The sequence below is a fragment of the Anguilla rostrata genome, chromosome 4, assembly GCF_018555375.3.
Source record: "Anguilla rostrata isolate EN2019 chromosome 4, ASM1855537v3, whole genome shotgun sequence".
In the NCBI taxonomy this organism is placed as follows: domain Eukaryota; kingdom Metazoa; phylum Chordata; class Actinopteri; order Anguilliformes; family Anguillidae; genus Anguilla; species Anguilla rostrata.
The window spans coordinates 42,533,118-42,555,778 of record NC_057936.1 but is presented as its reverse complement, the minus strand read 5'-3'; the positions used below and the strand labels follow the sequence as shown (position 1 = coordinate 42,555,778).

The 22,661-nt window shown below is 41.1% G+C and overlaps 1 protein-coding gene across 4 annotated transcripts in view; it reads left to right on the top strand.

Annotated features, from left to right (window-relative positions):
- Positions 1-879: 879 nt before the first annotated feature.
- Positions 880-22,661, top strand: part of phldb2b (pleckstrin homology-like domain, family B, member 2b) — a 120,806-nt gene continuing 99,024 nt past the window's right edge. For 2 of the 4 annotated variants that reach the window (XM_064332702.1, XM_064332701.1), the window contains exons 1-4: positions 881-1,378; positions 11,895-12,005; positions 14,893-15,040; positions 20,361-20,543. In XM_064332702.1, the coding sequence (XP_064188772.1) occupies positions 1,346-1,378; positions 11,895-12,005; positions 14,893-15,040; positions 20,361-20,543 (475 nt within the window). In that variant the 5' untranslated portion in view covers positions 881-1,345. Of the gene's footprint in view, positions 1,379-11,894; positions 12,006-14,892; positions 15,041-20,360; positions 20,544-22,661 lie in introns of all 4 variants that reach the window. The other 2 variants (XM_064332700.1, XM_064332703.1) reach the window with 2 other exon arrangements.

Genomic DNA, 22,661 nt, shown 5'->3' with positions numbered 1-22,661 from the left:
TAATCGACTACGAGGTAAATCGCGTAGAAATTGTGGGTCGTCGGGGACTAGCGACCCTTTAGGTGGGGGCTGTGTGGCGATCTTGCCTGTGTGTAACTAAATAATTGTTAGCTTGTTAGCGGTTAACTTGTCCCGCTCCGCGATCGTGTAAATACTCGTTATTTTAAATGTGTGTAGCCTGCTAGGAATCGCTTACGTAGCGCTAGCAGCCCCTCCGGTTTATGATTTGCACCGTCATGTTTCTGTCATTAGTCAACTAGCCAATATTGTCGTTGTATTCCCTGCCTGTCTCTGTTTTGCGTGTCTCGTGCTGCTGTTTCCCGCTGTATGTAAATTATCCGACCTTTGTGTGATGTGACGTTAAGGCTGTGTGATTGGTTAGTCCCCGTTGCGCCGGGGCAGCCAATCACGGCGAACGGGGTTTGACAAATGCAGGCTTCGCTCAGCTATGATGGTCAGTCTACGAATTACCGTTTTGAAGAGATGTCACAAATAAAGCGAAGCTGCCCGGGAGCGATTCGAAAACAGCCAAGCCAGTCTCCGTCTCTGCTTCTTACATATGTAGCATATAATATGGGTTTATTTACGGTTTGATTATTGTAAACAAATTAACGTGTAATGTGAAACGAAAGGTGTGTCATTTGTAGCCTTTAGTGTTTAAATTATGGACCTTTTATTTGTTCAACTATATGTATTTATTTAACTATGTACAACTACAAATAATGTGTGTGGACTACACAGCAGAAAGCCTATATTGGGCTACATAAACACAGCCTTTGTTGTGGTTTAGCACTTCAGCACAGCCTGGAATTACAGCGCTAGGGTGTAATTAGACAGTGAACTGCAGTTACACACACCGCTTCACTTTGACATGGAGTTTCGGCTTCATATCTCATTGGCGCTTGGAATTATAACGCGTGGGCATCTTCCGTTCAATCGTTTTTACATTTTCCAGTTATGAACAGTGTTTATGGGTATTCAACAGTCAGTTTACATGTGCACCTGCTTATTACTATCGTTAATTCTCGAGTGTCTATCGGCGTAGCCAATTTGACGTTCCGTTCCACCTTCTGTAAGCAAAAGGCAGAAACTTCCTTCGTCCCATTTCCAGCTGTTGCGCATTCCAGGGCACAGGGTTGCTGCTGACGGAGAAGACAGAGGGCAGCGCCGTCAGTGTCAAAACTCGCTTTTGTGAACACTGTGGTTTGACTGTCGGTGGCAGCAGTGATGTCCACAAATCTGTAGCCAGAGGCTATCCAACGCTACCGACAGTTTATTATTTAAACTGGACGAGAGCAGTTGCCTGAGCTTGCGTCTGGATACAATTTGTTTTGGCAGACTTTTCATGACCGACACCGACCGCTCACTCTCAACCATGGTAAGTCTTGCTTATTTTAAAAGTGGAAGTTACCCGCACTCTATGTGTTCAACTGAATGTGTTTGCATTTGTACGCTATCTGTTTTTTTTTTTTTTTTTTGAGTATTATTAAATATAAGTCTAAGATTAATGTTAACGGTCTTAAATTGCTGCCGTTGATGGCACAGGCGGTTATAATTCCTGAGTTATTTTCGGGGTACATAAAAACTGAGTGATTAAGGCGTAGTAATCCATTTTAGATTGCACCTTTAGCCTTCACATAACAAAACAAAGACTGCGTTGTTTATTTTTTATGCCGTTGTACACTGCATACCAATCCACTCCGCGGACCGTGTCGCTCGTGCGAGCCCGTACAAGCTGAAAGCCTTGTTGAGTCTGCTGCGGCAATCACGTGAGCTGGAGCGTAGTTATTCAGTCCCACGGACTGCACGGCACCTCAGTACAGAGCGAAGCAGGTAACACACAGAACGCACAGATGATTCAATCATCTACATTATTTTGACCTTTGTGGACCGAACAAATATGGTTTAATTGATTTTGACTATACATAAATACGTGTGTGCTTTAGAGAAACATTGTACCTCGATGCATGGTTTCATTACCCACCGGTGTTATCAGTTGTAATTATAGGTAAGAAGCCTTGACCTGTTACATCTACAGGGGAGCTTAGGCCCTAACAGCTCATTTTTAACCACTGCACATCATTCTTTGTGTGTGTGTGTGTGTGTGTGTGCGAATGTGCGTACACTCTGGTGCACAATTGCGTGTTTTTGTCAGAGACAGATAGATGCGCCCATTCGTTTTTGTGCAGCACTGATTTGCCTGAGACAGCAAGCATGCTTACTGCCAGAGAGAGAGAGCACCCCACCATCCAACCTGTGATAACAGATGGAGGGCTTTAGAACTGTATCCATTTAGACAGTGCTTTAAACTCCCAGCTAGAGAGATAAAAGACTGAAGCTATTTCATATGCTTGAAAAAGGCTTCCTATTCATTGAGGACAATGATTTTCATAGGTCTGCAGACTTCCCAAGCAGTGACACCACATCTGAAAAGTTTAAAGAATGGAGAGTGAATGGAATTTTTTTATAATCACATCGTGTGATACCAGTTTCCTTGGAGAAATTAAACACAAATTTTGGATTTAATGGCTTTCCCTATGTACATACAGTGAGCACCATAATTCATTGGACAGTGACACATTTTTTGTTATTTTGGTTCTGTACTCTAGCACTTTGAGTTTGAAAGGATACAAAAGGATACAACCTCAATGAGGTTGAAGTGCAGACTGTCAGCTTTAATTTGAGGGTATTTTCATCCATATCGGATGAACCATTTAGAAATTATAGAACCTTTTGTACATACTCCCCCCCATTTTTGGGCATCAAAAAATATTGGACAGTTTAACATAATGTAGAATAAAGTAATAATTTTTAATATTTGGTCGCATATCCTTTGCATCCAATGACTGCTTGAAGTCTGCGACGCATAGACATCACCAGACGCTGAGTATCTTCCCTGGTGCTGCTCTGCCAGGCCTGTACTGCAGCCATCTTCAGTTCCTGCTTGTTTCGGGGGCTTTTTGCCTTCAGACTCCTCTTCAGCATGTAAAATGCATGTTCAGTTGGATTCAGATCCAGTGATTGACTCGGCCAGTCAAGGATTTTCCACTTCTTGGCCATCAAAAACCCCTTCATTGCTCTCGCAGTATGTTTCGGGTCATTGTCTTGTTGCATGATGAAGTGCCGTCCAATAAGTTTGGAGGCATTTGGTTTTATCTGAGCAGACAAAATATTTCTGTAGACTTCAGAATTCATTGTTCTACTTCTGTCTGCAGTCACATCATCGATGAATACAAGTGAGCCCATTCCACTGGTAGCCATACAGGCCCAAGCCACAACACCCCCTCCACCATGTTTGCTTTGGATCATGGGCATTTCCTTTTTTCTCCACACTTTCCTCTTTCCATCACTCTGGTACATGTTAATCTTTGTCTCATCTGTCCACAAGACTTTGTTCCAGAACTCATGGGGCTCTTTTAGGTGCTTCTTAACAAACTGTAATCTCGCCTTTCTGTTCTTCAGGCTTATCAGTGGTTTGCATCTTGTAGTGTACCCTCTGTAGTCCTGCTGGTGTAGTCTTCTTCGTATGGTTGACTTTGACACATCTACACCTGCATCCAGGAGTGTTTTTGATCTGTTGGACTGTTGTCAGGGGGGTTTTCTTCACCATAGAGAGTATTCTCCGGTCATCCACTACAGTGGTCTTCCTCGGTCTACCGGGTCTTTTGACGTAATTGAGTTCACCAGTTGTTTTTTTCTTGTTAATGATGAACCAAGCTGTTGACTTGGGCATGCCCAGGGTTTTTGCAATGTTCCTGATTGATTGATTTTCATTTCTGAGCCTTATGACGGCCAGCTTAATTTGCATCGACACTGCTGTATTCCTCATGTTGTCACACCCCAACAACAATCTCCAAAGACAATTGAAAAGTCTAGAATCAAGACTAGACATCAACAGCTCTCTTCTGCATTCACTAACGACACAAATGAATACACCTGCCTAATGAAACACATCTCTGAAGCCAATTCAACAAATACTTGTAGTACCTTAAAATGGGGGGACCATGTACAAAAGGTGTTGTCATTTCTAAACGGTTCATCCGATATGGATGAAAATACCCTCAAATTAAAGCTGACAGTCTGCACTTCAATTGTCATTGTATCCTTTCAAACTCAAAGTGCTAGTGTACAGAACCAAAATAACAAAAAATGTTTCACTGTCCAATGAATTGTGGTGCTCACTGTACATGTACATTCATACATAATTTTTAGCTGTGACCGCAGCTCTATAGCTCTGTCTGTAGGTCAGTCAGTCGGTTGGTTGGTCCACAAAAGTGTCTCACCCCGTAGTGGCCACAGTTTTCGCCCCAGGAGGCTGAAATTTGGCATAGAGGTTGGTCATGACTGAAGGTAGAGCTGAGTAACTTTCAGGCCTATTGATCGAGAGGGGGCACGGCGATGGGCGTGGCCTATCACAAAAAGTCGCATAACTCCCGAATGGATTCACAGATTTGCACAAGATTTTGTGGAAAGGTTGGTCATGAGCCAAAGAAGAGGTCACCTGTTTGTGTGAGGGTGTGTGCGTGGGTGCATGCATACATGAATGCATGCGTGTGTGCGGTCGCAGCTATTGGGGATTTGCGCTTGTTTTCATATATACTTGCACTTATTTATTCATACATGTTTATATACATAAACATCTGTACATACCCATGTATAAATATAGGGGGGTTAATTCCTATACTTCGATTCTGGAAAACACAACCCCAATTCAGTATTCCCCCTGCAAGAATTACGTAAATCCAGTCCCCACTCTGGAGCAACCATATTCCCTTAATTAAGTTGCGTTAAATCCCACAACTCAATCACCATAATTTGGAGGTATTACTAAATTGTTTTAAATATAGTGATAATGATTTGTAATAATGAATGTGCTTCTTCACAGGTGTTGTTCCTAAGTTAATTAAACAATTAAATTAACATACCAGAATGCCCAGGGCTGTGTACAATAAAGCTGACCAGGCCCTGTTGCCTATAATTATGGCCAGTGTGACTAGTAGATTAAACCTTTGTGAGTTTGAAAGAATGATTGTTGTGGCATTTTTGGAAGGAGCTTCAGTGATTAAGACAGCTCAGCTAATGTTTCAAGAGGAAGAGTGTCTAAGATAATGTTGGCAGGGAAAGACATGGACAGACACGCATATTTCTGGATCATGATGTCCATGCATTAGTTTGAGGTGTAAGGCTAAACAAGCTGGCGATTTTAAGTCACTTGACTGGAAAGCAAATTTCTGTGTATTGCATGAGCCAGTCAGTTTAATCAAGAGCAGTTTGTCAAGAACTCTACAGCACGATACCTTTGTTGGGTTTCAGTACACAAACTCATTACACCTGGCCTACAGGCCTGAGTGCCTGGTTCCAACAGTGTAAGGTTCTGCTGGTTCCACAATGGTGTGGTGTGCTTTTTATTGGTATGGTTTGGGTGTACTTATTCTCTTAGAAGGAAAGCTCAATGATAATCACTGCTTATTGTTTCTCAGCGGTCACCTTCATCCCATGTGTGCAACAGGCTGGGAGGGGTGTCTTCCAGGATGACAAGGCCCTATCCACAGAGCATGTGTGGCCACCAAAAGGTTTGGTGCGCATGATAATGGTGTTATTCATTTTCCATGGCCTTCTCAGTTACCTGATCTGAACCCAGTAGAACCTTTATCTGAGACCATGGAACAACATCTCAGACAAAATTTTCCACTTCCATTAACAAGACAATTCTAGCAGCATTCAGAAATTCATTCATCAGTCCTGCTCCCCAGTCCTGGATCCCGCTCTGCTCAGTTCCTTCTTGGATTCTGCTCTGGATCTGCTCGGCTCGGCCCCCCAGCTCTAGATCCTGCTCTGCTCTGCTCCTCCTTGGATTCCGCTCTGGATCTGTCTGGTTCGGCCCCCCAGCTCTCCCTCTGCATTCTCCCCTGCTTCCACTGCCAGCCCGGCTCCCCATTCACCCAGCCATTTTCCCAGCTCCGCCCACTTCCTGGCTTTCCATTCCCTGTTCCCTCTACCCCAAATAAATACACTGCGTAACCATAGCTCAGTCTCCCCGCCTCTGTGTCTTGCACTTGGGTTCACCAGTCTAGCTCCACGTAACATTTCTACCACTGTATGTTTACTTATTTATCTGTACTGCTATCTGTACCACTCTAATTTTACCACAGTACATGTACTGCTCCTGGCACCACTCTACCTTTATGACACTACCTGTTCTTTGCTCCCTACCGCTGTACTTTTACTTATACCAGTACTTCTCTCTCTACCTCTCTACCTTTTTATTCTACCTATACTGCTCTCTGTACCACTCATCTATGTGAAAACACCTCATTATGTTTGTGGATATGGGCTGTCAGAAATCCACATTCAAAGTTCCCTTTGGTGTTTCAGATGACAAGAAATACAAGGTCAAGGCCTATATTGTGAAGTTGTAGCAGTTCAAACGTACAGACAGCTGACAAATTAATGGTAAAATCAACATAAAATGTCTTAGTAAAGTGTTGGGCCACCACAAGCTGTCAAACAGCTTCAGTGTGCCTTGGCATAGATTCTACAAGTCTCTAGAACTCTACTGGAGGGATTGAACATTCTTCCAAAAAATATTCACTCATTTGGTGTTTTGATGATGGTGGAGAGCGCTGTCTAATACATTGGTTCAGAATGTCCGATAGGTGTTCAATTGGATTGAGATCTGGTGACTGAAGGCCATAGCATATAATTTACATCATTTTCATACTCATCAAACCATTCAGTGACACCTTGTGCCCTGTGAATAGGGGCATTGTCATCCTGGAAGAGGCCACTCCCATCAGTATAGAAATATTTTATCATAGGATAAAGGTGATTACTCAGAATAACTTTGTATTGAAGGGAACCCAAACCATGTCAGGAAAATGCCCCCACAGCATAACAGAGCCACCAGGCCCCCTCAATGTAGCATTGAGGCCTATACCTTTCTCTTGGTGTACATCACACATGCAATCACCACTTGTTGAGAATATGGTGAAGGATGACTCATCTGACCATATCACTTTTTTCCAAATCTCTGTAGACCAGTGCTTATGGTTTTTACACCACTGAACTCTCGAATGTGCATTCATCTTTGTAATGAGGGGTCTATACACTGCAACTCTACTATAATATCCCTTTCTTTATAGCTGTCGATAGACTGTTTTTGCTGATGCAGTCTGATCATGTCCTGCATTGACATTCTCAGTCACCTGTACAGTTGCTCTTTTTTCCTACATATCGCACTAATGCAAGAGCATCATGGTCATCGAATATGTGCTCTCAACCACAATTTCCGATCCTACGTAATGAGGTGTTTCCCATAGATCTAAATGCAGATGTCACTTTAGTCACTGTTCCTATTGAAACAGTAGCCAGTTGACCAGTCTTTGTAGCTGAAGCTCCTGCCATCCGTGCCCCAATAAAGAACCCTTTTTTAAAGTCACTTAGATCTTTTCCTCTTGCCCTCTTTATCCAAAATCAAGGTTAACTTGGCTTGCTCAGCATTTTTATACATGCCACAGAACATGATAGGATGTTAATTGCTTAATTGCATCATGCAGTACACCTGTATGGAAGCATCTATATTTGTTATGTTTCTCCATTAATTTATTCAGGTTTTTCCTTTAATTTGTCACCCATCTGTATTTGTTTCCTCTGGTGCCACACTTATTTTACAAAAAAAAAAAGTTTCCTTGACGGAATATTTTATATGGACAGAAGAAATAATTTACTATAGCTAAGCTCAGTTACACTGTGAAATTATGGATATGTGCTTCATGATGGAAAATGGCTCAGTGCACTTTCGGGCGATATGATCGAATGAGAGGCAGTCAGGAATGCAGTCAGCCATGGTATTCGTGTCTCAGGGGGCGGCCTGCAGGTGAGTAGCATCCTGCAGGTACATGCCAGTAAAGCAAGCCCCTCCCCTATGCATTCTAAAATCCTACAGCTTAACCTGACTGCCCTGGAGGGAAGAGGAGGGGGGAGGAAAATCACTCTGTATTTTGTTATTAGGTTATTATTTTCCACAGTATGTGCCATGTCTGTGTGAGCATAGATCCATTTTTCTGTCTGCATAGAAAACCTGACATGGCCTATCCTACTCCACTCAAAGAATTCAAAAATCTTGACAACCATGTTGGAATGGTCCTTCTCTTGGAAGGTGGAGTGGTGGTGGTTTGATGGCATGTTTAATGTGTTCTCCTGGGAATCCCATAGAGGCATCCTTTCCTATTAGTTAGCCAATTAAACAAACAGTCAGTCTACAAATTACTGAAAAAATTTGAGATACGACAAATACATTTGACACTTTGACTTGAAAAGGTATAGCAAATACCATTGCAAGCCTATGGTTAGCCTGATAAGCTGCACATGTTGCTACAATGCACATCTGGTCAATTTTAGGTGTTTGTGAGATGGAATATTTATGGACATTTTGCCCATTTCATTCATACACAAATTTGAAGACTATTCCAGTGCCTTGCTGATGCTTTCTTGTCCCAGCTTATCAAAGACACACAGACAAAATCTTGTGTGTAATGGATGGTTTTTTTTTTTGAGAACACTGTCATTTACTTGAAATTTGGCACACATATTTGGTCATGAAGCCTAAATTTACACAAAGTTTATTTTTATTTTTCTTTAATTTATTGAAATGTGTTCTTATACCATTCACAAATTTTCCTGAGATATTACAAGATCTGGAGTTTAGATTTGCACTCACTAGGTCCCAGTCCATGCCCTTGCCATGCCTAAAATGATTAAAAAACTCTGTTCTTTTTTCATGAGTTTTCACTTTTGAAATGTTTGTCATTCATAATTTACAAATGTACATGCTTTCTGTTGCTCAGACCTGTAAGACACAGCCATCACGGCTACCAAATTAATTCATCACATGAATTCAAACCCATTTCAGCCCTGGCTTATTAAAAATTGTTGTTGAAAATTATGTGCTAGCAAGCTTTTTATGTGCAAGCATGTTTTCAATCCTGGACATCTCCAATATACTAAATGCTTTAGTTTTCTTCAGCTATGCATATGTTAATTATTGTTCAGAGAGATAAAGAGATAGAGAGTACATTGACAAAAATAGCAAAGTACTACTCTTAACCTGAGTATGAACATTACGAGTTTACAATAATTGAGAAATATGGAGTCTTACCATTCAGTCCCTGTTATCCCTTTTCGTTTTCCAATATTCACAATTATAGATTTTTAAAAACTATGTACAGTGTAAGTGGGAGATGTACTGTATAAGAGGGTTGAGAAAGATATTTGAGTAATGGGTGGGTGGTGACCTAGCAGAACCAATGACAAGTTTCATGAAACAGCTAAATTATTTAAAACAACAAATAATCAAGTTTTTGGGGCTTCTAGTGGACATTTTAGAGTAATCCAGCTGTATTAATTAAAGCAGAAGAACAGATGTGCAACCCTTCATGAAAGTGTTGCCAGTGCAAAGAAACAGTGTGAGTTACAGTACATACACCCAGCTAAGCAGAGAACAGGAAAGGGAACAGGAGCAGGAAGATCAGCTAGTGATCACATAGAGAATATAGATAGAGAAATGTGTACAAACAGTGATGAGATGCCCCTAAATGTGTACAAACAGTGATGAGATCCCCTACAAGCAATAGATTCCGTACAGCTTTTTACATTTAGATACGGATATACTGTCCCCAAGGGCAAACAAACCATCTATTAATAAAGCCCTCCCAAAATCAATAAACATCCACAGACCATTGTTTAAGACTGCAGGGAAAAAGGTTCCTCTGGTGGGAGAGCTGTTCTTAGGACGTGTTTGTGTCCTGTGGGGCGACGGCTCCGACTTCACACGGGAAGCCCTGCTGATTGAGAGGAAGTGTGAGCACTCATCTGTGATCTGAACTTCCTCCCCGGCCCTGCCCCTGGCCTGCTTGGAGCATGTGGCCACTCAGGGTTTTTTCCTGGTTTTTCTCGATGCTCTAATAATCTCTGCCCAGTGCATTCTGGGTGGTGCGTAGAGGGGTGGTGGATCTTGGCATAAGATCTGAGTCCACACAGGCCTCATTTGTGGTCTCTGTTCTAGCCTCTGCTGTCTGTTTATCTTTTCTTCATCTAGTATTTCCTTCTGTCCTGCCATTCTCTCATCACACCATCCTGCCACTGAGGAGGAGCACCTGTCACAAGCTGCATGGTTTACCAGACATAATTTGCTTGCTCATAACTTGATCACTTGTGCTCTTACTCAATCATTCACTCACGTGCTCCCACTCATACCTACACTCATCCACTCATTCGTTCACTGAAGAACATACTTAGGGCCTTGGCTTTTCTAGCCTTTTAAAACCTTTAGTTTCCTCCTTCTTTTCCTGACTTCTTCAACTTTTATTTCTGTCTTTCAAACCCAAGAGGGTGATACAGTAGTTGTTTAGTAATACACACATCGTGGTACCTTAATAATCACTTCAGTTGATCATTTAGTTTCAACATTGTGTCCAATCTGAAAAGGTCCATTGTGGGTTTTAGTTTTAACCAAGCACTGTGCTATCTGATTCAAACAATTAACTAGTCATGGTCTTCAAACAAGCAGATTGATTTTAAGAGTTTTAATGCTGTTCTAGAACAAAAAACTGCACAGATGACAATGTTTTTTGGCTAAGACTGGGCACCCCTAATTTAGAGACTTGCACCCATGGGCCAGCAAGCTGTTCAGTGGGTCCTTAGTTGTATAATTGGTCATGTTCCTTTGACCACTTACCACTGGATAATGAAATTGCAGTGCCTACAGTGGCACCTTGAGGGCAGGGGCTGAAATACAGAATTTCTTCCATGTCACATTCATGCCCAATCACATTCATACATTTACAGAGTCATAAATACACTCCTTCACTCACACACTCAATACACAGACTCATGTATACTCATTCACTCCCATACTCAATACACATTCATATCTATACTCACACACTCATTCATACTGATGCTCAGTTTCAGTTGTGCACTCACAGTCACTCATTCACATGCACACTCTGGTGCACTTGTACAGTATGATCGTACTATCATGCTTTCTTACAGTCTCTCAGTCTGGTGGACCAGAGTGTTGGGGTCAGAAGTAGCACAATGGTCCCCTGAGCAATATTGTTTGTACCAGTGTCACAGGTCAGATGGTCAAAAGGGCTTATGAGAAATCCTCCCACACCAAACATTCCTCCTCAACATTCCTTCTTCCGCTCTGCTGAAACACTGTCTTCCCCAGGGAATTGTCACATTCAGACTGCTCTGTGTGTGCATGTTTGTGAATGCTGCATTTGTGTGTTTGTGCTCTCGGTTCTGTGCGTGTGTCTGTACATGAGTTTACTGTGATCAGTGGTAGCCCATCTGCGCCTGTTTATTACGGTCAGAGGGAAACTTTACAACTAATTAGAGATAAATACAGGTCAGTATTCTAACCAAGACTCCACTCCCTCTACTATAACTCTATGAAACACACTCGTGCGCACACACACACTGCTCTAACAAGCCTATTTCAGTTTTGAGTGAAAGGTCTGTGGAATCTGGAGCTGTAGGCAGCTCTCAAGGAGCTTTATTTAAAAGTTAATTAAAGGAGAGCATGTACATCCTTCAAAGAGACATTCCTACACACATCTCCCATCCCTGCCATTTTACACAACCCACTGCGACTAGGGCTGTGTACATGCTGCAACATGTTCCTCATGATACCACATGTGTCATGATACTATGCAAGTCACAATTCACAAAATTATACACAGATGAGTACAAAAACCCACTTAGCCTGTGTGTCGGTGCACGCGTGCATGTGTGTCTGTGTTTGTGCATGCTTCAAAAATGCATCATTTTGTGTATTCAGCATTTGATGTGTGTCTGTCTTAACAACTCATATTGTTCCCCTCACATAGGACACAGGCAACTGCCTGGAGGACCCATCCCAACCAGGGACTGAACAACATAGCCATGTCCATCACACAGTCAATCCTGCCTCACCCACCATTAACCCCACCTCCTCTACAGTAAGCCCTGCCCCTCCGATGGTCAGCCCCACTTCCCAGAGTCTGCTGACCTGTCCTGTCCTCTTGTTGGAAGCTGTGCTGTCTCTGCATTAGAGAGCAAGTGGTGCTTTTGAATGCAGCCCAGGGACATAGCCTCGCTGAGTAAAATAGGGATAGCACATTGCTGTCATCATCTTTCACATAGAAACTAGAGAGGAGCTCCCAGCAATCTTGGAGACCATTCATAACAACTAACAGAAGAAGAGCAAAGCTGAATGGAGAATACATTCTTTCTGTACTACATACTGTCAGGGACCCCAGAAGAATAGGTAAAAAGTATCCACCAATCACCATCAGTGTTTCTTATTACCAACATACCCCTTGATTGGTGGAGCTCTTAAATGCAAAAGGTGATGAAAACAATATCCTTTCTCTATTTTATTATACCTAGTGCAGCCTATGCTCTGAACCAGAGGCTTCTGCTTTCTGGCTTTCATCAGAGTGCTTATCCTCAGAATTATGACTGCAACTGGGTCTGTTCATACAAATCCATGTTGCAGGAAGCCTTTGCGCAGTTATTTGTAATGGATTGCTTGGCATGAGAGCTTTCCTCAAGCAGCAAGCGTACACCTTTTTTTCACATAATATACAGCTGGATAGTAATTGAGGGACCATGATATTTAATGGGGCTATTGGGTGGCACATCCTGCTAAGTCCCTGTATAAGTGTGTGGATGGTCCCCATGGCCCGGTATTCAATCACGCCCTCCCAATTGTGGTTGGCAGCTTAGCTGGCCAGAGCACTGTCCAAGGAGGGTTAACAAGACTATCCATACGTTATCACATCTGCAACAACCTCCTATTGTCAGTCAGCCAAGTGCAGATCATCTGAGATGACCAGAATGCAGAGTAAACACAATTGGCCGAGCACATATTATGTCTGAACTCTCCCGAATTGACATACGATACTCCAGTGAGTTGGGACTTTAAACTGAAAAAAACAATTGGACATTAACATTTTGGGTGGGGGGTGGGGGGGATTGGAGTTATAAATAATTTGATATCTAAACTAGAGCCCGACCGATTCCAGATTTTTGGGTCCAATGCCGATCCCGATTTTGGAGAGTCCTATCCCACCGATTACCGATGTTTTGACCGATATTTTGTCAAAAGTGCAACATTTTCAAATCAATTTGAAAAACCTATATTTTCTTAAAGTTTCTATATTTAAGAACATTTAACTTATAAGCAAACAAATAAAAATAAACACACAAAGAACTTTTTAGATAAAAAAAATGTAAAAGATGATATTAAATTAAATATATATATTAACCATCTTTGTGTGAAATCAAAATAACTCCACTCCTTTCTTTTCCAGCCATCTATAAAAAAAATAATTTAAAAAAATCAGTTTTCCAGTTTCAAACATGTATTTTTATGAATATTATTATTATTATTGTTGTTGTTATTCATTTGTTATCATTATTTCTTAGTATCTATTCTCAGTAAATTGATTATATTTTCTTATTTTATTCCTACTACATGATCTCAAAGAGTAAGACTTTATCTAGCGAGCTTCCCTGTCCATAAGAATTCGGTGGTGAAAATAACTACAATGCGCTCTGACGCGTGACCAAATGACACACTTGCTCGCAATAACGCATTAGCATATTGACACAGCCTCATTATTTCTTATTATATATTTTCAGTAAGTTAAATGAATTATATTTTCTTATTTTATTTCTACTACATGATCTCAAAGAGTAAGACATTATCTAGCGGAGCTAATGAGTGAATCAAGTGTTACGTTGGATGAAATTAAATTGACTGGATGAAATACGTGAAAAAAACCACAATGCGCTTTCGTGCAGGTTACCCGCACTTGGTTGATTCACTTCTCCAACTGCAATCCTTCTCTCGTGTTATCAGGACAAAGCTAGATAACATGGTTTAAAATGATCCACGTTAGAAGTGTTTTATCGGCGTTTTTACTGTCTGGTTAGCTTGCTACGATGACGCGTGACTAGATGACACACTCGCTTGCAATAACGCGTTGTCTATTGACACAGCATCATATAGTAGCTAATATCATTATCTCAGATTTAAAAAATGCATTCAATCACCATTTTATTTTGGTTGGTTATTTATTTGAGAATACAGCGATGTCCTCTGGAAATGTAGATCCTACGCTGCTTATGTGCTCACTGCCACTTCATAAAGGCTTGCTAGCCAGCTAGCTTGCTAAAGTGAACCAAATATGTTAGCTAGCTCGCTCGCTTGCTCGCTTGATAATGAGGATGGATAAACATAGTGGTCCTATAAACGCATTTAATTAAAAACTTTCACTAAATATACATACCTTTATTGCTGCAATCGAATCTGTGCAGACAAGTCTTGCAGTGGAGAATATTGGATGAGGCAGGAGTGACAAACGTCTTATTACAGAAGTAGCGGGTCAGCTGCTGCAGTTCACGCTTGTATTAGAGCTCCCTCTACTGGATAATTCTAGTAAATAGCAATTACAACGTTCGAACAGACAAGTACAGATAAATAATCAATGTTTTTTTGTTTATTATACTTATTTAAAAATCGGGACACATCGGCTGCATAACTGCCGATCCCGATGTTGTCAAAAAAGTCAAATAATGGCCGATATATCGGCCAAACGGATATATCGGTCGGGCTCTAATCTAAACATTTAATTTATTTGATTAATTTAATGCCCCTCTCCCAGGACACAGAGCAGAGACAGTAAGGTTCTAGGAACTACTACAGGTTTTACCCTGGCACTGCATGCGAAAAATGATTAGCTCTCTGCGATTCACTGTGAACTGATGAACTGAAGGTGAGGGTGACTGAGAGAGGAGGGAGTCAGATCTGCTTTTTACACTGACTGCCCTGTCTCACAGACTGTGCTCCTGACCCCGCCCCTCAGTCCGCCCCTGGACTTGATTGACACAGGAAAGGGACTGAAGATGCAGACGGCCATGCCCCACCTGGTCAGCCTGGGGAGTGGCCGTCTGAGTGTGGCCATCACTGTGCTGCCCCTCAACGAAGGTACATACACACAAATACATGACATCATCACAGACATTTATACACATACACTAATGCACCAGCTGAGTAAACATACCAGTGCACACTAACACATTACATCATCATAGAGCATTTATATATGTGCATTAAAGCACTGTGTCCCAATGAGTACATGTATCAGCTCACACAAATACATGTATATACTGTATGTATCTATGTATTTATGTGAGGCCGCAAAGCAAAGCTGTGAAAACAAATTTCCCGAGGGACAATAAAGTATTGTATGACATCATCACGGACATTTATACACATGCACTAATGCACAGTGTCCTAGCTGAGTAAACATATCAATGCACACTAACACAAACATGTGACAATGTGACAATGTCATTACAGACTTATCATACACATACACACAAACACAGTCCATCATTAAAAGTATTTGTATGCTTATGCAGACTATGTACGCGCATGACTGGATGTGAACATGGAGAGGAAAGAGGGAGAGATTTGACGCAGAAAGAAAGATGAGATGATGGCATGATTCTCTCTGTGAACCTGAGCTCTGTCTGTACTGGGACAGTAGAATGGAAAAGCTGTGACAGAAAAATGTACTTGCACATCACATCTCGTTCAACAGCTAGAGCAGTGGTTCCCAAACTCTGTCCTGGGGGAACACTGTGGATGATGGTTTTTGTGCCAAACAAAAAGAACAATTCCAGAGATTTAACAAGCTGTTCATTTTTCTTAATTAGGAGCTTTTCATGTTTAAAGGGATTATTTGCCTTCTTAAACCACATTATGTCAGAAACAGCGTTGCATGTCATGAAATATAAAAGTTTCAAGTTCACATTGTGGTATATTGCAAAATGTTGCATTAACCATTTAGCGCAAAGCCACTAGTGGTTGGCACGCCGGCATGCCGAGATTGCTGAACTCAGACATTCAGTGCTACTGCAAGTATGAGTTAAAAACAGAAACACTTTGTTTTTGTTTCATTAGTAGATGATACACAACAACTATGCTGAATACAGAGTTTCACAGCGCCACCATTGTTGCTCTGGTCGTTCATTTAACACGCACCCCCTCCCTGCAGTCTCATCTGCAACTAGATCCCCCACCCATGACATAATGGACAATATTGTCAATCTGGGCATTCAAAAAAATATTCTTTCAGGACTCAAAAATCGTATTCCATCAAAGCAACAAGATAAACCCGACAATAGCCCTAAAATATGCCAATACAGCAGTGAAAACGCAGCTCACTGAATAACGAAATAAAATAAAAATGATACCGTCATTCTACAGTCAATATCTGGGACTAAATATTGAATAAATATTAAATTATAATAAATAATTAAAATAAATAAATAAAAACCTTACCATTGGTTTTACGTGTAGAGATGTCCCTTTTGAGACTGAGTGGTCATATATTTCCTTTGACAATCCGTTTGTGAAATATACACGCATTTGTGACGCCTGGGTACCTTCCAAAATAGCTATGCATAATACCACACGTGTTGTTTACGGTGTTGTCGCCCTTTTTAGTAGTCTGGCTTGATTGACAATTCATGTATTCAGTAGGTCAGAGTACAAGCTTTCTAATGATGTATAACATGTCTAAGTTTGCGTGGAATTGCGTTTTATATCTCAGCGTAACCAAAAATTTTCTCATCATCGCATTCACCTACGCATTCACTCTATGGTAGCAGTAATAGATGCTGCACCTGATGAAACGTTGTCAACGATTTTTCATAATTTCTTGGAAAATACTATTATTATTGAGGACTTCTGGGCATAGCTAAGCCATATATTTGCTGATAGACCTAACTGACATCATTTTCTGGAGTAAGACTGAAGAACTGTATCATTGATTTACCGTCTCTGTCTCTATCTACTGAACACAGATAAGATTTCATCATTGCTATGTAAGTATTACTGCTCAAAATATTTTGGTTATATATGTTATTTTTGAAATTGAGTGTCTCTAAATAGGTTAGTGGTATTTTATAATGAGGATATTTCACACTGTAAAGTTAAGCGTTCGTTGGTAGTTTAGTAGTTTTTGTGATACATGCAACAGTGATGACGTGAGAGTTGGAACATTGCCAAAATGTGGTGGACGGTTGAAAATTGTTTTCATGTCGTCCCATCCCCATTCAAGAAAACATAGGAGAGTACGGAGTATAGAAATACATACAATTTAGTTAATTATTACACATTTAGGTAGTGTACTGCATTGTGTGACAACATTTTTGCATTATTTTTAAATCTGATATCAATGTTTCATTTTAAATCTTCATAAGGGGCTCATTTATATGCTTTATAATAGACAAAAAGCATTTTATTCATTTTTGGAGAGATTTTGGATATGTTTCTCGACCCCTAGCTATTTTAGACCACTGTACTGACGGAAAGCTTGTAATTCCCACTTGAAAATTATGCAACAGTGAGTTTCTTGAATCAAAACTGTTGATTTTAGTGAAATGCGTGAATATGTTGTTATTTACAACAATGCATAATTTAGACATTTTGGATAGATTTGTAAATGCTGGGTACACTGCTTAGTTTTTGCTTCATAGAGCTTTAGTAGTTCTAAATATACACCCTTAGATTTTATGAACTTGTGCTCAAGAAGGTTTTGACCCAGGACATGTATAGTTTAACTTGCTGTATATATGCAATCTCTCAGTATTTCATGGCAAACTAAAAAAATCATTTTTTGCCTAGACAATTGCATTTGTGCCACTTAATTTCTTCCAAAATTATGAATATAAACTAATGTAAGTTAGTATTGTAAATAGTACAAATGTCTTGCTTCATTTAAACCATTTTTCAAGTCTCTGTGGTGTTCACATCCGGAGTATTAAGATTTAAATAGGGTACCAATGAAGCCATCAAATCTGTTCAGTTTTGGGCAGTGCATCACCACGCATCCGTGGCAAGAGGTGTACGATGCCAAAGATGTAACATCTAAAACCAGCGCTTTCTACAACACCCTGTCAGCTGCGTGCAATAACCACCTCCCTGTTTTCACTGTAAAACTCCATCCTACAGACCAGCCATGGATGACCCCTGAAATCAAAAACTTAATACTACGCAGACAGAGGGCTCACCAAAAAGGACGAAACTCACCACTCGCAAAACTCTATCGTAACAAAGTCCAACAAGTCATTAAAAAGCTAAACAAACATTCTACTCAACCAAGATTACAAAGCTCAAAAAAGAAAACCCTAGGCTATGGCATCGGGAAGTTAAATCTATGGCTGGAAGCTCATAATTTACAAATTAAAAAATTAATTAAAAGCTCCTTTGAGGCTTTATGTGGATGGCTATGAACCAAACAACACCACTGGAATCGCCAATGAAATAACTGTTTTTCATTGGTTAGCCAAACCCTCTCCCCGCTCGACAGAAAAGCCCGCCCTGCTTTCCTACCTGCCCCTCAGCCGCTCCCCAAAATACAGGTCTGGGAAGTTTACGATAAGCTACGAAAGGTCAAAACCAACAAAGCGGCGGGCCCTGACGCCATACTGCAGCGGATTCTGAGAGAATTTGCCTGTGAGCTCAGTCAACCAATATGTTACATCCTGAACGAGTCCTTCCAGCAGGGCGAATTCCCCCCACAGTGGAAGGATGCCACTGTGGTGCCAATACCCAAATGCCACCCTCCATCTCTCAAACAACTCCGGCCCATATCACTCACTCCCCAACTGGCAAAACTACCATGGGTAAAGCGGGAAATTACACCTAATCCTGATCTGCTCCAGCTTGGAAGCAGACCAGATAGATCAGCCACTCATGCTCTCATCAACATTATGGATTACTTGAACAAAGAATCAGACATTTCTTCCACAATAACCACACTCATCACCACAGATTTTTCAAAAGCTTTTGATAACGTTGACCATACGATTGCAATTGAGCGCCTGTTACAGCTGGGCTTAAGGCCCGCTCTGGTAACCTGGGTTGGCAGCTTCATCAGTCCGCTACCAAGACACAGTATCAGACTGGCAGGAATTGACAGGGGGCGTGGCCCAAGGGACCCTGCTCGGCCCTCTTATTTTCCTAACCGTCATTGACAGTGCTGCTAGAGATGTTGACAACAGGTGGAAATACATTGACGATCTGAATTTGGCCCGCTCTTGTAAAACCAACAACTGGAGCTCGCCGCAAGGATACTTGACGGCTTTGATGAGTGGGTCTAGTCAAGCAAAATGTCGCTTAACCCAGGTCATCTCCATCACTTTCCAATGGAACCCACCTGTGCCTATTCCTCTTCGGATTCAGGGACAGGTGCAAATCCAAGATCTGGAGCGGCTTCAAAAGCGTGCGTGCCACATTATTCTCGGGCGAGAGTATGACGGCTACCAAAAAGCCTCCCAGTTCAAGTCCTGGCTACCGCCTACTAGGGCCGCGGTAATGGGAAGGCAGACAAGGAATCAAAACAAACTTTTAATCCCATCAGCACGAACTTAACAATACAAAAGATCCCCAATCCCTTTCCTCACGTCCCTCATCAACAATTGCGAGTGAAAATGGACTGATGCACTGCAGGTTCCTCTTTTAAACAGTTTTAAAACTCCTTTTAACTATTGATACAGTGTCTTAAAATTAGGAATTGTTTGACTGTTATTTATTTATTTATTATTTTATATATTTAGACTTTTAAGATGCTTTCGTTGCTTGTTTTCTTTTTATTATTGTAATGCCCATGTAATTCAGTGTACCTCTGCCATGTGGGTAATAATAAACTTGAACTTGACCTTTTGGTACCAAATTAGGGTTGAAGTGAAAGCCTACAGGACAGTAGATCTCCAGGAACAGGGTTGGGCAACCCTGCCCGACGTTGATCCTCAAAGTTCACTGTCCCGACAAATAATGGGCCATAAACGAGGTGCCATGAACTCAGACAGACAAACACATGTGCACACATACAAAAACATGAACAGACTCACATGCATGCATACACACAACCACACACACACACAGCTAATTGTCTGAGGACTGGCCTGTGTCCATGCCTTGTCTGGTTTTTAACAACGAGCTTCAACTTGCTAATTCATTTTTCAGGCCCAGCAGCCAATTCCATATTTAAACATTTAATGTTCAGTCATGGGAAAAGCAAGGCATTTTGACATAATATATGTCACATGTGTCAGTATAAGTGTTAACTGGCTGGTTGTTCAGTTGCACCAATAAGTAGACAATGGGTTGTAAATGTTGTAAAAGACATTGCTAGTGTAAATAAGGAGCAGGGTAGAGATAAGCAGTGAGATGCACAGGCAGGAAAGACAGACATAAAGCCATGTTGTGTTTATAGTCCGCTCATCTTTTCCAGGAATCACCCGGATTGGTCGAGAGGATGCACCCGTTCCCCAGGACATCACCATCGAAGGCCCTGGGATTGAGGTGGAGCACTGCCAAATCGAGAACCGGGATGGCATCATCACCCTGGACCCCTGCGGCAACCTGTGTGCGCTGGATGGAGTACCTGTTACTGAGCCCACCCCGCTAACGCAAGGTACTGGGCCCATGCACACGCACACACACACACACCCACACGTGTACACACACACACACAGTTACCAAGCCCACCTAGCAAACACAAGGTACCACATATATATGCACACATGTGCAAGCACACACAGATATGTATAACAGGTATTGCATACACACACACAATAACACTGTGACCAAGCCTCCCAGCTGGTGCCAGTCAAGGTATATACACGTGCACACACACACACACACACACGTGTATGAGTCTTTCAAATACAGACACAGTGCCTTCTATACTTGTAAAGTGAATTACTTTTTCATGTCATCCTTAGCCTTTTCAAAGTTGTTAGCAACTTTGTTAGCTTTGTTAGTGAAGTTGGCTTCACGTAACATTAGCTAGATAGCAAGCATGCTGTATTGAATTAATTTCCCCTTATTGAAATAAATGCTGGTGAATTACCGAGCTAGCTAATTTGCAACAATAAACAGTAACAGCAGTTCCCATAGGGGGGAAAGACATCTTGATGGAAGAACAGAATTCGATACAAAAACTAACCAACCTCAGGCATCTCGCTGTATAAGGTAGACTAACTAGCTAAAAGTAACATTACTTACAGGTCTTAACAGAAAACAGGTCAACTCCCCATCGCTTTTCATCCCCTCGGCGAACTTTAGCTGAGCCACTGAAGAAAAGTAATTCCAAGCTTGACTCTAGTTTTTGAATGAGCCCTGTCGGCTTGTCTTTTTGCTTCACTGTATCTAGGCTTCTTAGCGTCAGCCATTGCAGCAGCTGACTAGCAACAAACACTTTGTTGGAATCTGATCCCAAACCACAGGCTCTGTAGCCACGCCTACCCTTCCACACACAGAAAAGAGCGCCACATAACTGAAAATGATGTGGGTGTGTAAGAACGGTCTAATAGCCACAAAATGGCCATGTACCAGAGCCGACATACAGCTCACTACAGACAGCGTGGCTGGCAGATATCTGCCACCTTCCTGACAATGCACAATTAGGATTCATTACTAACGGCTTATGTAAACGTTTATACAAATATGTAAATGATTCCATAAAATCTGTAAATGGAGTTTTACAAATATCTAAATGGCTTCACAAATATGTTAATGTTTCAACAAATCTGTAAACTGTGTCAGCCCAGTTTCTTGAAGAAAATTCACTGAGTGATCAACAGCATATTATTGCTGTACTGTAACACAATTAAGTTAGTTACCTGCTGGTAGCCTAATGCTCCTGATATATTTTAAAATTATGAGACAGAGTAGTCGCCTATTAGCATATGATCATAGATATTTTTACAAAACGAACACTATATGAAACTTGAGATTACTCCCTTAACCACCAAGTGGCAGCACCAAGTGGCAGCATGCCCGTTATTAAGGAATATTCTTTGTATTTTCGGGTATGGCTTGGGATGAGGGGTCTCATCATGCACCCAAACATATGACAGGCCATCACCCCTCAGTGCACACAATCTCCCTTCATTCCTCATTGAATAGGATCTCCCATAATCCCATATTAATGGTGGGCATTTCAGTTTCTTTCAGGGACACAAATCCTTTAGTTCCCTAATAGGATTTGTTCCTGGATTCGTTCACCAGTTCCTTCAGAGTTCTCCAGTGGCGGACGAAGTACACAAATCCTGTACTTGAGTGAAAGTACAGATACTCTTGCCAAATATTACTCCACTAAAAGTAGAAGTCTTCAATTTAAAATTCTACTTGAGTCTGCTTTTAATGTACTTGCTTTTAAAAATACTTAATTATCAAAAGTAAAAAGTACAATTATTTAGTATGGTTATGTTTGTCAGGGGTTGCTGACATGACAAACAATTTTAAAATACAGAAGGCAAACTAAATTGTTCACCTCCTAACATAGTGTATGTGAGAGTGAAAACTATGGTATAAATACAAATTCACAGTTTAATAAAAAAAAATGGAACAAAGGCACCATCAATTCCAATATTTCACTATCAAATATCAAAATACATTGAGGTTTCCTGGCGACTTAGCCACCAGATAGGATATAGCAAAGGCAACAGGCCATAGCTTAATGCGGAAATGAATGTGATAAAACACTATGCATAATGCAAAATTACAAATGAAAACGATGTCAGCTAGA